At 48.1% G+C, this 14,453-nt stretch overlaps 1 protein-coding gene across 2 annotated transcripts in view; it reads left to right on the plus strand.

The window, feature by feature from the left end:
• The window catches only part of GORAB (golgin, RAB6 interacting), a 140,853-nt gene that overhangs the window by 79,012 nt on the left and 47,388 nt on the right, over window positions 1-14,453 (plus strand). For both annotated transcript variants that reach the window (XM_078686906.1, XM_078686913.1), the window contains one exon: window positions 13,211-13,312. In XM_078686906.1, the coding sequence (XP_078543032.1) occupies window positions 13,211-13,312 (102 nt within the window). The remainder of the gene's footprint in view (window positions 1-13,210; window positions 13,313-14,453) is intronic.

Raw genomic sequence — 14,453 nt, forward strand, 5'->3', positions numbered from 1 at the left:
CCGACCGCATTGTGGTTATAAAAATGACTATCGCAACATCCCCATCAAACTTACCAAACACTTTTTCGCGAAAGTCCAAGCCCTACTTCTCAGACTTGTATTGAGGGTAAACAGGCTAGAATAAGCTGGAATACTCTAACACTGAATTATGCAAGAGGGGGCTTTGGAGCGCCAGACATTTATGTATACTATCTTTGCGCACAGGCCCAACACTCCTACTACTGGTTTCGTCCCCATGCTTTTACTCCGCATGTCGCGGTGGAGGAAGGAGATTCATCCCCTACACCCTTGGCTAGCGTGAGAACACACACCTGCAGAGGTACGACTGCATCGGAGATCAACACCATAGACACTAAAATTGCGGCTTGGCAGGCTATTGGAAAAATGACAGACAAACTCCCTATATATGCTCCCGCCCTGCCCTTGGCGCATCATGTAGCATTATCTGTCACTCGGGAAGCAGGTCCTATGCGTTCCCTTAAATAAGCTGGCTTCGTTCACATGCAGGATCTGTACCCTGAGGGACATTTCATTACAGCTGAAGATATTGCATATATCACCAACCCCACTCTGCTTTTCCAATTTACATGTCATCGCCTGAAATTAGATATTAAAGACCATTACATGTCCTTTATTTTTTTTATTTTATTTAAAAATTTTATATAGCTCTAGCTTGACCCGTAGGTATCAGAGCGCTTTACATAAACACTGTGAAAAACAAAAGGACATTACATTACATAGAAGGCTGGCAGTAATTAAGCAAACCAAGGATAAAGAATACAGCATGAAAAATAAATAACAGTGCAACGGAGGGGGAGAGAACAATAAAAAGGAAAAGGTTATTAGCATAGTCCGTTCACCAACTATCCTTGAATGGGAGTCAACTCGGGTATTGAAGTCTAGGTTAGTTGACGTTGGTCAGGAAAGTATTTGTTAAGGAGATGGATTTTCAGGTCCCTTTTGAAACGGGAGAAGGAAGGGTTGCATCTGAGGACTCCAGGGAGAGCGTTCCATATCCTGGGAGCGTTGCCAGAAAACAATCGGTATTGGGTTGTTCTCTTTTTCATTTTCAGGGGAATAAGAAGGCGTGAGTTGGAGCTTCTCCGTGTTCTGGATTGACCTACTCTTAGCAGTTTGTTGTTCAGGTAGTTGGGGGCCGGAGAGTGGAGGGTTTTGTGTGTGATGCAGGTCAGCTTGTAAATACAGCTCCCTTCCATGGGAAGCCATTTGTGGGATTTTAGCGCTGGAGTGATGTGTTCAAATCTTTTTACTCCAGATAAAAGTCGAGCGGCCATGTTCAGCACTGCCGTTAGAGGGGCTAGGTGAGATTTTAGAGTCCCTGTATGGATGGCGTTCCCGTAGTCGATTTTAGAGAGAACTAGGGATTGGACTTCTGTCTTGAGGTCATCAGGGGGTAGAAAAGGTTTCAATTTCTTGAGGTGTTTTAGTGAGAAAAGAGCACTTTTTGCAGAGTTTTTGATGTGGGCCTCCATTGATAAGTTCTTGTCGAGGGTGATGCCTAGAGACTTAACTGAGTCGGATAGGACGAGGAGGCTGTTTAGGGCAACCAGATTCTTGAGCCACTCTTGGATAGGACAATGGTTGCTTTTTGGAGAGAATAGGATTAGTTCAGTTTTATCTGGGTTGAGCTTTAAGTGGTTAATGTTGAACCAAGTTTGGATCTCGGTTAGAGTGGTATTAAGGTGTTGGATGTCACTGGGAGACTTGATTTTGAAATAGATTTGGGTGTCATCCGCGTAAAGGTAGTAATTCACTCCAGCATTTTTCAAGATGATTGTGAGGGGCTCCATGAAGAGATTGAAGAGGGACGGGGAGAGGATCGAGCCTTGTGGTACCCCAAGTGTGACTTTTGTTGGCTTTGAGAGACGGGAGTTGATTTTAATTTGCTGTGAGCGATTTTGGAGGAAGGAGGTGAACCATTTTAGTACTGTACCCTTAATGCCGGAGCGCTTCAACAAGGTCTCCAGAAGAGCTGGATGATTTACTGTGTCGAATGCCGCAGATAGGTCAATAAGGATGAGTAGGCAGGCATCACCATCATGTGAGGCCTTGTGAATGTTGTCGGAGACGTTGATTATAGCTGTTTCCGTGCTACAGCCTTTCCGGAATCCAGATTGAAAGGCGTCGAGGAGGTTGAACTCATCAATGTGTTTATTGAGTTGTTGGAGAACACATGTCTCCAATGTTTTTGCAAGGAAAGGGAGGTTCGAGATAGGTCTGAGGTTGTTAAGATCATTAGGGTCGGCCCCAGGTTTCTTTAGAATAGGTGTGATTTGTCCTAGTTGAAGTGTGTCTGGGACACAGCCTGAGGTGAGAGAGGCATTGATGATTTTTGTCCAGAAACGGGAAATGGTGTGGTGAAGTTCTTTTATAATTGTGGATGGGAGGGGGTCCATGGTGTGGGAGGAAGGTTTTAGATTAGCAATTATGTTGAAGACCTCGTTTTCTGACATTAGCTCAAAGTCGGACCAATGCGCGTTGTTTTTTAGCTGGAGGCTGGTCTGATTGTCCTTATTCAGAACTCTTTCTACGTGGTCTAGGGTGGTAGAAGGGGGGCAGGTTAAGAGGGAAGGAGGGTTCGCGGTTTGTATGAAGGATTGATACATTTTAGAGACTTTATTAGTGAAGAAAGTGGCAATTTCTTCACATCGCTCATTGGTGGCTTCGATTTCTTGAGAGGGAGTGCAGTTAGTTTGGCTTTTGACAATGCTGAAGAGTTTTCTCAGTTGTTTTTCACCAGATCTAGTTGGCTGCGGAAAAAAGATGCCTTTTCATGGAAAATGTGTTTTTTGTATGCCTGCCGAGCAGATCTAAGTTGCATAAGGTGTAAGGTCGAGGGGTTAAGTCTCCAAGACCTTTCCGTTTGTCTGAGTTGACGCCTTTCATCATTTAGCTCCACGTTAAACCAGGGTTTAGATTTAGTTCGCCTCGGTTGTTTGAGTTTGAGTGGAGCTACTTGGTCTAAAACCTCTGTCATTTTTTTGTTAAAGTGTGTAGTGAGGTCATCAGCCGTCCATGATGAGGGATGGAGTTGAAGATGGGGATGAATCATGGACTCAAGTTCGGATAAAGGGACTTTTTTGATATTTCTGGTCAAGAATTTTGGTTTGAAATTACAAATAGGTTGGTGGCTGACAAGTGTGTCAATCCTGAACAGAATGAGATGGTGGTCGGACCAGTCAATGGGAGAAATCGCTCTTAGAGAGACCAGTTCGTTGTTGGTAATGATCGCATCTAGTGTTGCACCTTTGATGTGAGTTGGTTTATTGCAGAGTTGTTCGAGGTTATGTATTTCCAGTAGGTTGGATAGGTTCAGGACAGTGGAGTCTTCTGGGTCGTTCCAGTGGATATTGAGGTCACCCAGGAACACATCTTTGGTGTCTGTCAAGGAGGACCGTGTTATTCGGTCTGTTAGTTGTTCGGGGAAAAGGGTACGTTCTCCAGGCGGATGGTAGATGGTGTGGAATTTGACCGGTGAGGTGCCTTTCGTGGTAAGTTCGACACCCAGGTATTCAAACGAAAGGTATTCTGCAGGTTTGAGGTTGGTAATCTGTATTCCAGCTTTGTGAATGATGGCTAGTCCCCCCCAGTTTTGATCGGCCTGTCTTGTCTGATGATATTGTACCCTGGAGGGGTGAAAATGTCAAGAATGGGGGTGGAGTGGACATTGAGACAGGATTCTGTGAGGAAAGCGATGTCAATTTCTTCAGCGAGTAGAGTTTTAGCAATGTCAGTGGCGTGTTGAACTGCTGATCTGCAGTTTAGGAGCATGCAAGAGAGAGGACGGGGAGCCTCGATGATGGTGGGAGTTAGGTAGATAGAGGAGTATTGAGCAGGAGGTCTAGGCGAGTGGATGACATTAGGGATTCTGTTAGTGCAGATAATAACAGGGATGTGGAAAGGGGCAGACTTCAGGTTCAAAGCGAGGTCAATGAACTCAACTGGTTTTGGTACCGAAAAGGGCTGGCTATCCCAGTTGGGTCTAAGTGCCTGACTCGCTGATGGACTGGGGGGTCGAAGGATGCTCAGTGGGGCCATGGTAGGTGTATTGAGTGGGGCCATGGAAGGTGTATTGAGTCTGGTAGGGGCAAAACTACCCTGGGGGAGGGAACACTATGCCTTGCCCCTTTGAGGAGGTCTTGTTGTAAGTGAAGGAAATCAGCAGCAAGGGAGTTAATTTTCATCTCCATTCTGTTCAGTTGCTGTGTTATCGAGCTGAACAAGTTTAAGGTTTTAGGCAGGGGTCGAGAATGACTTGGGTCTATGGAGGGAGATTGAACAGGGGGTCAGGGATAGGATGGAGTCCCTGGGATTAGGAGAGGTTGTACGCAGGGAGCCGGATTTGTAATATTCCCATACGAGGAGTTCAGAGGAGGAGAAATGGGACTCGTGTCCAAGTGAGGAGGGAGAGAAATTCTAGGAAGGACAATAGAGTTCCGGGCATTGTCAGAGAGATTAGCAGTGGAGGCAGACTGTGTATGTGGGAGTGCGACAGCGGAAGGGGTGTGTGCAGTGGAAGAAGAGGGGAGAGACTACTGGATTGGAAATTACGTTAGACAAGTGGGAAGTGAGGGTCGGGGTAACAGAGTCTGTGTAGGTGGTAGGGGAAGATTTTGAGGGAGGGTTCAGATTATATGGGGTAGAGAGGGGAGGGCCTATGGGCTCCCTGGGATTAGGAGAGGGGAGAGGTTGGACGAAGGGAGCCAGATTTGTAATGTTCCGTTTGAAGGAGTTAAGAGGAGGAGGAGTGGGACTGGTGTCCAGGTGAGGAGGGAGAGAAATTCTAGGCAGGGCGTCAGAGTTCTGGGGCATGTCAGAGAGATTAGCGGTGTAGGCAGGTTGTGTATGTGTGAGTGCAACAGCGGAAGGGGAGTGTGCAGAGGTAGGAGGGGGGAGAGAGACCTCTGGAAAGGCAATGGCGTTAGACCCGGGTGGAGGCAGGGTCAGGGGAACAGGGACTAGGGGGTAGGGGAAGATTGTGAGGGAGGGTTCAGATTATCAGGGGTAAAGAGGGGAGTGACTGTGGGGATTTCAGTCGCAGGAGGGCTAAGGTTAGAGACAAAACTGTCAAGATCGGCCTTGAGGGGATTGTTAGTTGTGGGTTTGTCGCTCCAGGTGTGATCAGTTGATGTGATAGTGGTGGGTGTTTGGCAACAGAGAGTAATAATAGGGTAGTGTGATTGTAGTGAGTGATGGTGGATGTCCATGAGTTGAAGAGAGGGTCTTCAGGGCAGGGAGATTGGATCAGTTCCACGTTATTAGTGAGGGTGGTGGGGGATAGGGGAGATAGGGTTTGATGGCTCAGTTGGGTTAACGAGGAGAGAAGTGTGGGGAAGTGGCAGTGAAAAGAGGTGAGGTGAGGTGCGGGTCAGTGGCCTGTTTGAGAATGGTTCCAGTTCTGTAGATGGAAATGGTGAGTTCCCCTTTGAAGGTCGGGGATATGGTAGTGGAGATTTTTTCACCATGGGGAATGATTACTGACTTGGCGACTTGAAGGTGAAGAGAGAAGGTGTTTTTCCATTTAGCCGGGCAATTAGTGTGAATAATGAAGTTAGTTTTCGTGCTGCCGTTGGACGCTGACTGGTAGTTATCTACAATGAGTGTTTCCGGGTGTTGTTTTAGAGTACTGTGTTTGAAGTTTTTTTTTTGCATTACTAGTCATTTTGTTAGGGTAGTTAATGGACCAGGAGTTGAGTAACGCACGAGATTAGAGATTAGAGTTTCGAGTGGGGTTAGGCGGGTGCATGATTGAATGGTAGAAATGTCGAGACGTAGTCGGCAATCAAGCAGTAGCCTGGGGTGGTGGATTATCCTCAGTTGAGAGGGTAGACCGTGATTGGTGAAATTGTTTTGACCATACTACTTTGCGTAACTTCTTTGAGAATTGTTATCCGGCAGATGTATAAAAAAGGGCCAGAAGATGGTGCTGAAGCCTTATTTGTTTTCTAATCTGTTTTTCCAGTTCCAACAGTGTGCACTGTTTTTGGAGCGAAGGGAGCCAGAGTTTATTTGATTCGGAATTAACACATGAAATTGCCTGTTGGACTTGGCCCATTTTCCCGAAATTTTTCGCCTTTCACCCCCCCCCCCCCCCATCCCCCATTTTATGATGTCTCCCTCATGGTAGAGAAATATATAGGCCATGTGTGTTGTGAGATGCCATGTTAAATGTAATGCAGTGGTGTGCGCACCTGTAATTCCCCCCATTGCAAGAATGCACCCTGGTGAAATGTCGCTTTAGAAATGGATGCCATGGCTGGGTGTGGTGCCACCTGACTGTGGTGGGTTAGCAGTTTAGATGTTCGGTTCCCAGCCATCCCAGCTTTTGGAGGGAAACCTGGCACCCAGGGTGCTTAACTCCTCCCCCTGAGCCAGTTAGAACCAGTTTTCTCAGACGCTTCTAGAAGCTTCTGGCACTGTCTGGTAGGTGGGGTGAGGGGCATATAAGTAGGGGGGCTGTGCCACCATGTGCTCAGTCAGAGCGTGGACTTGAGAGAGAGGGGACCTGCTGCCAGGGGGTGCCGTCGCATGGGCCTGTGTACTGGCCCCTGAGCCCATCTGCACCCCTCCCCTGTCCACAGGGCCAGTGAGAGCCCGCTGCTAGAGTACAGGCAGCTGTAACAGGAGGAGTGCCAGGCTACAGGGGATGATGGTTCCGAGGAGCTGCTGTCCTGTACTGATGAGTACCCACTGACGGCTGACCTGGCCTATCACTGCCTGCCTCTCTCCTGCCCTAGCGCCTCGTGAGCGCTACACCTGGGCCCTGACTGCTCCCTAGCGCCTGGAAGAGAAGATCACTTTATCTGACTTCTGAGGAGCACCTTGGACTGTGCCCTGAAGGAGGTGAGGAGCGCGGCCTGTTGTCCCGAAGTCTGCTGGTGGGACCGAGCGCCTCGTGAGCGCTATATTTGGTGGGCGCTATACTTCAGTTGACTGTCTCCTGCCCTAGTGCCTTGGGATCACTGGAGTGCCAGTGAAGAGGAGCGCTTCCACCCCAATCTGCAATGCTGTGCCGGGTAGCGCTGATTGAGTGCTGCCTTAGATGTGCCAGAGGAAGAGGAGCTGGTGTGTGCCACGCTGTCCTGGGAAGGAATCCCAGCGTGTGGGATCCCCCCTGTTCAGGAGAAAAGCGGGTGCCTACCCTGAGTGTGCGCCTCCTCTGAACACCTTGAAAGCCCGCGGATGCCTACTCCACAATTTACTACCTTGCGGGGGTGCCCAGCCTGCATTACTGTCACCACCGTGCGTGTTAGTGGCCTTTTCGGATGTTAACATTAAGCGGATGCCTACCCCGCGTGTGGAAAACTAGCGGGAGCCTACCCCGCACTTCAATCTGGCCGGTAATCACCGGCCCGGGCAGAGCATTGCCGGGGGGCACTGAGGGCCGCCGCGCTGCCCGCAATTTACTACCTTGCGCGGGTGCCCACCCCGCATTACAGAGTCCACCGTGCGTGGTAGTGGCCTTTTCGGATGTTAACATTAAGTGGGTGCCTACCCCGCGTGTGGAGAACTGCCCCTTTATTGTTGCCCCCGCGCGTGTGTGCCGTGCGTTCTATTTAAGAACCCCGCGGGTTTATTGTCACGCTAGCAGGAGCCTACCCCGCACTTCAATCTAGCCGGTAATCACTGCCAGCTGCCTGGGCAGAGCATTGCCGGCGGCACTGAGGGCCGCCGCGCTGCCCACGATGACCCAGAAGCTGTGCCTGGAGGTGGGCGGGGCTTTGACGACATCCATAGCCACGCGGGAGCCAGAAGCCTCTGGTGGCGTTGCGGTGCTCCCGTGGTGAAGAGGGAGCCCCGTGTCTGCTGCGTGGACAGGCGGGAGCCTACCCCGCACTGGCCAACGTCCCTACATCGCCGGAGACGTCGCTCCGGAAGTGGGTGGAGGCCCTCCGTGAGCGGAGGAGAGCCCCGAGAAGAAGCAGGATCATCCTGGAAGCCCTGGGTCCCAGGAGGGAGCCCGGTTGAATTGCGGTGAGGTGCCAGCATAGGCGGGGCTCCCGTTTGGGAGAGGGAAGCCTGCGCCTGCTGCCAGGAAGACAGCGCAGAGACTGGAGGGAGCCGCAGAAGAGCCTCCCAGAAGGTGCTGCTGCTGGCGGGGCTCCCGTGCTGGAGGAGAGAGCCCCGCCTGACCAAAACCACGACTTGGCAGCCCCGAGAGACGGTGAGTGTGGGGCCCAGTCATTCTGCTGTTGGGGTGCCCGCCCGCCGGTGACCGGACTGACTTTACAAGTGCCCCGTCTGTCAGCGGGCACCTGCAGCGTTGGGCCAGGTGGAGTCTGGGGCTCCAGGGGACATTGCCCATTGTAGAGGCCCAGAAGGGGGGCCCCATTGTCCCCAGAACTGACTTCATGGTACTCGACATGCCACAGGGCAGTGGACCGCAGTTGCCACGTTTGAGGGCAACAGTGTTGTAAGAGTCCCAGTGGGGGGGCTCTGACCACCGGTGTAGTGACGGTACTCTTGTGGGGGCAGTGCCTCCGGTGTCTATGCCCACGGGGTTCTCTAAAAGGTTATTAATGCCCCATGACATGCCTAAGGTGTTGCTCAGGTTTTATGCACCGGTGATTCATGCTACCGTATGCCTGTGCTAATGTGGTTATACTAATGCCTTCCCTAATGCGGGCACTGGTTGCTGATGCCATGCTCAGGGTTTAGGCCCTATGCTGCTATGATTCTGCCCATATTAGGCTCCTAGGCTCACATGTGTAGGCCCAGGGTGATTTAGATTCATGGTTTGTGCCCCCCACCTGAATATGGTTGTGCCTACAGTGATGATTTTACCTAATGTCATGCATAATGTAATTTGTGCCTATTGGGACAGGGCCCTATACTAATGTGCCTAATGTTTTTCCCCTAAGGGTGATGCCCACTGTTAATGTTGCTTACGCCAAAGCGAGGGCTATTAGGATGTTTTAGGTTAGGCCCGGTGATGATTTATGAGGAGGCCCGATGTTCCTCTGTTTATGCCTATTTGCATTTATGCGTGATGGACTTCTGCCGGATCTAAGGTGACCTAAGCCTACTCTCATGCATTTGTTGCCAATGCTCACCTGCTTACGAATTTTGTATTCCTATGCCCAATGTGCATGCTCAAGATCCTGTTATGCTTCATTGCAGAGGTTCCGGCCTAAAGCCCTATGTTAATGATAAGGTGTCTTTTCCCCTAGGTCTAAAGCTGATGGACTTACCCTTATCCTCTTGCGATGGTTCTGGCCGCGGCCCGATTGGCCCTGCCATGTAAATAATCCCCCCTTGTACATATTGCCCTGGCGCCAGTTGGCGCAGTATAGTGACTGCTGTGAATTCTATTGATTGTTTGACACAATACAAAAGTTATTCTTTTCACCTCATCTGGTGTGGTCTCTTTTTACGCTGTGCCTTGTGTGTCTCCTGTGTGTACTGCGTGGATGCTTTGCATATGTCCTCTGCACCATGCTACACCATTTCTAACACTGCCGCAGATAGCTCTCACAATTGGTAGATCAGTTGATTTAGAGATTGCTTGGTGTAATGATTTTCTTTGAAGAAGGCTAGACAATCCGTGTTATACTGTGCCGCTTTCTCGTAATGCATCCATTTGGATAGGATGTGTCACTATTAACTTTTATAGAGTTGCCTCAACATGGTTCATGATGAAGGCAGCTCTAGTAATTAAGGTTGTGGTGCGGGGCTGGTCAGACGTCCTCACACATTTATTCTAAGATGGCGGGCTCCCGTTGAAAATTGTGTGAGTAGAGGGGCAAAAAATCCTGTTGGAACCGACTGCCCTGCTATCAGCCTCCAGGCTGCGGAGCACAAAGAGAGACCGCCATCTCGTTCAAGGAGCAGGCAGCGTAGAGGGGGCACAACAACCTGGGAGGCCTCTGTCTTACTCGAACCCCGGGGCGCGCTGCAGGGGAATCCAACTCACCCAGCTGTTGCGGGGTCAGGATTCCAAGCTCCGGATTCAGAGAGGGGCTCAGGGGAGCGATTTCACCAAGGTCGGCCAACAGGGGTCAGTTTTTAGTGCCCTGGGTGCAATCAGTCTCGGGGAGCCTAGGCTGCATCAATGCACCCACTGGACTCACCTTGGTAGATGCAAATGAAGGGGAGCTTGAGATCATGTAGTCCTCTTTCAATTTCTGTTGTAGAGGGTCTCAGGGACAGTAGTCTCTTTTTTATGTCCATGAATAAATTAGGCAAGATCGAGAGGAAGGGGATGGAAAGCAAACCCAAGATGGAGGTCATGGGTTCTTCAGGTGTCCGCAAGGACTCTGTGATCAATTAAAAACCACCATGTGGTGCGCTTCGGTTGCGGCCCGCATATTAATGACTAGTCTCCCATCTCGATTACGGAGCAGGCGGCAGAGGGAGGGGAGGGGGGGCGACATCCTGGGAGCCCTCTGTACATAGCTGCCAAGGTTTCAGATTGCTATGTGTGACATTGTCATAATTTTAGTGTAATTATGAGTGACATTTCAACAACTATGAGTGACACTTCCTCGTGTGCAAAATCAAGCAATGGCGATGAGGGAAAAATATAAATGTCAGTAATTACACCTATTTGAGCAATGAGATGGTCGTTAGGATCATATGTTTAATCACATGTAGTTAAGATAAAAGAGTTTAGACCAGACTGGTGGCCAAAAACTCTAAAAAGCGATAAAACAGGCAATTGACTTTCTCCATCTGTGCATGAAGGGACTGGAAAAATATCCCTGTATCCATCAGGACTGCCTCAACACTGCAGCAACTGAGGAAAGAGTTATAGACAAACCTTTTTAAAAAACATGACAGCACAATGCAGTATTATTGCCTGTCTCCTCAAAGAACCCAGGTACCTCTCCCATCACTTGCTGACTGCACTTGTGCCTTTCTCCACTTGCCTTGGTTTGTGCTATTAAAATAGCATATACTTAGAATGATCTCCCTTCACAAACATAGAACTTCAGTGTACACTACATGGACAGGTGCAAGAATGCAAACGTGTTGCTTAGTCATATATGGCGACTACTAACTAAAATGTCATCAGCAGAGATGCGATGTTAAATACAATAATCAAATAAAACAATCTTTTTATTCACATAGTAGCACTACAGATCTGGATAACAATGTTGAACTTATTTTAAAATACTAATGTATTGTATTGTCAATGCACGCTTAAACAAATAACCTTTTCTGTTTATTTGCTATCATTCTGGTACCTGAACTCGGTTCTAACAGTGCGCGTGCCTGGAAGCCCTCGCTGCCTGTGCCCTTACTTCGCTCCAGCAGTTCCTAGAGGCCCTGGCTGCCTGTGCGCCCCGGGTGTAAACATGACATGGTGAAAGTTTTCAGGCTCCCCCGCTAGCACTTAGAGTCGTGGGCAGCCAGTTTCAGCGCTGTCAGCAGAGTGTTGACAGTGACAAAAATGCGTGACAATGTATTTCACTGCGGTGTTGCGGGAACACCACAGTGAAATGCGTTAGCGTCACGCCTAATGCGTGACACTTGGCAGGACTGTCTGTAGAAGTCAAAGCCTGGGGCGTACTGCGGGAATCCGACTCACCTAGCTGCTGCAGGGTCGAGATTCCAAGGACGCAGCACAGATCAGGAGTTAGAGGGGGGAGCAGGGGAGCGATTTCGCCAGCAGGGGTCGGTTTATGTGGCCCGGGTGAAATCAGTCTCGGGGAGCCTCGACTGCTTAAATGCACCCACCGGACTCTCTAGTATCAGCGCCCCGATTCGGTCGTATTCAATCTGCTCACCGGACCGACTTAGTTCCTGGGGATCATCCGTGTTTTTTTCGAGCTTCCGGGTCCATTGCAGGGAAAGCGGCAGCACACACGTACATAAGCCTCGTTGCGACTATGTGACCGTCCACTCCCTGGTCAGCATCAGTATAGGGGGAGCTTTGTCGTTGTGGTAGCTTCGTCGTTGTGGTCAGCTGCTGGACAGAGTGCCAGATCGCTGCAAAGCGTAGACAGTCCTCTCTCCGGCGGTGTCGAGGTGGGTGGGCGTGCGGGCATTAACGGGGATTTGCACAGAAAAAGTGATTCCTAGCCCAGGAGCTACAGAGCTCCAGCCCCGAGGCCATTTTGCACACAAACACAATTTCCTGAAGCACCCCCTACTCTTAATGTACTGCAACTATTATTAGTGGTCCCCACAAAGCAGAAATTGATTACCAAACTATACAAAACAGTGAAAGACGAAGTGTTTACAACGACAGACAAAAGTTTAGAGAGATGGAATACCACACTTGGCCCTGCATTGACACTGCTAGAATGGGAAGGAGTATGCACACTAACTGGCCAAATCACACCCAATGGCAATCTACACATTATCCACTTTAAGTTCATTCACCAAATATACCACACTCCCTTTAAACTCTACAAAATTGGTCTAAGAGAGTCAAGCAAATGCGAGCGCTGTGGCCAGGTGTAAGCCGATTTTTATCATCTGGCATGGCACTGTCAGCTAGTGTTACAGTACTGGGAGGAGGTGCTAAGGGGTATACATACAATAACGGAAATTTCTATACCATGTACTCTTCGGGTCTGTCTACTTGGATATGTGCCCCAGTTGAAGGGCGCACTAGGTAAATGTGTTAGAATTGCTCTCTTACTAGCAAAAAGACGAATAGCATTGACGTGGGAGAGTAGACTTGCACCGCGTGTGCAGTGATGGCTTAAAGACATGGTGTATTGCAAAGAAAACCTAGAATTGTACGCCGAAGAATTACCTACAAAATCACAACCCAAAGACATTTGGGAATCATTAAGGCAATATTTGTCACTACAGGCCCAATGCGACACCTCATTGCACTGCTGAGTATGTTCATTAATCTGTCATATGCATTATTCAGAGCATGACCATGTTAAGTTTAAAGAAAGCATCAACTGTCATTGTATAAGAAGTCCAATCACAAAAGTTGTGTTAATGTTTTTTTCTTTATTTTTGTGGTTCCTCAACTGTACTGCCTTGCATGGCATCAATGATGATTACTTATTCTGAAAACTCAATAAAGAAATTAAAAAAATATATATTTTGCTATACAATGATGTTCATAACATTAATAAATAGTTATGTACAATTGCCGCTAGTAGGTATTTTAACACTTTGAAAACATCTGGTTTAAAATGGCAGAAAATATCTTCAGTGTTGAAGCTTTGTACTGTTTTGTGCAAGTGTTTACATTCACTAACTTGCAATGTTATTATAATAGATGGGATAAAACTCGTTTGGATCACCTTCAGCTGGAACAGAGGCTTATGGAAGAGAAGAATAAGCGCAAAAAAGCACTGCTGGCAAAAGCTATTGCTGAGAGGTAAAAATATTTTATGTATTTATAAGCTCTAGGTCCAACTAAGTGAAGGCACCTTAGAATATGGGTTTATTTATCCAACTTTTAGAATGTGCTCGTTCAATATCGAGTACTATTTTAAAGCATTTTAGTTGTGAAATCAGGTGCACAGAGCAGATTGATAGAATTAAGAGAGATTATTGGTTAAGTTTCTGTTGAGGTGGCTGTGTCCATCTTCCACTGAGGCACGAAGCACAGCTGGACTCGAGACCCAAAAGGAGCCCTGGCAAAAGTGCTGAAACCTGCCCTCCTTCCTCTCTCAATCCCTCTCACTATCTCTCACTATTGAATCGTAATGTAGCTGCTGCAGTTAACCTTGGAGAGCTGGGCAAAGTGATCAAGGCACCAGCAGTGTCCCTGGGTTTTCAAAACTGGCTCCCAATTACTCCAGTGCACCGGGGAATGCCCAGTATAAAAAAAGTCCAGTCCGAACCCTGGCAGGAAGTACCAAAGCCAATAAGCAATTGAAATCTTATTATGTCCAGGAGGGTGGAGCCGGAGGATCTAAGTGACGAACGAGGTGTGTTTTTGGTGGGTCTGGAAGGGCAACAGAATTGACCATTGTCATGGAGCCCTTTGCATGTGAGTCATAAAGAAGATACGTTGTATTTTTTTGTAGCACTAGAAATGAATTTAGTATAAATATGATGTACTATTTATGAGCAATATTTTACAATGCCCAGAAAACCTGTATAGAATAATTTTCTTACTACCATGAGCAGCGACACACTAGTACCGATGTATCATTATTTTCTAAACAAATAATTATAGAAAAATGTGGATCAGTAAAGCTATATAGAACGTAAGAACTCTTTTTAATCTTGTCTGTGTCTTTCCTTGCATTTATCAAGGCATTACAGATTTGAAGGAAAGTGGTTTAATTATAAGTATTATGCTTCGTTTCAAAAGAATTCTCTTCTCTTCTGTGAATTTTCTATCTGGTCTTCGTTTTTTAACTGCTGCAAAATATTGCAAAATATCACAGCAGTTTGAGGTGTAGGCTTTGGTAAGCTTAGTACCCAGCAAGGTATGGGCTGGGGTGAAACGGTATCCCTTTCAATACGAATCAAATGGTAAATGTGCACGTCGTTGCAAGATTTTATGG

The sequence above is a fragment of the Lissotriton helveticus genome, chromosome 1_1 (genome assembly GCF_964261635.1).
Source record: "Lissotriton helveticus chromosome 1_1, aLisHel1.1, whole genome shotgun sequence".
NCBI classification, from domain to species: Eukaryota; Metazoa; Chordata; class Amphibia; order Caudata; family Salamandridae; genus Lissotriton; species Lissotriton helveticus.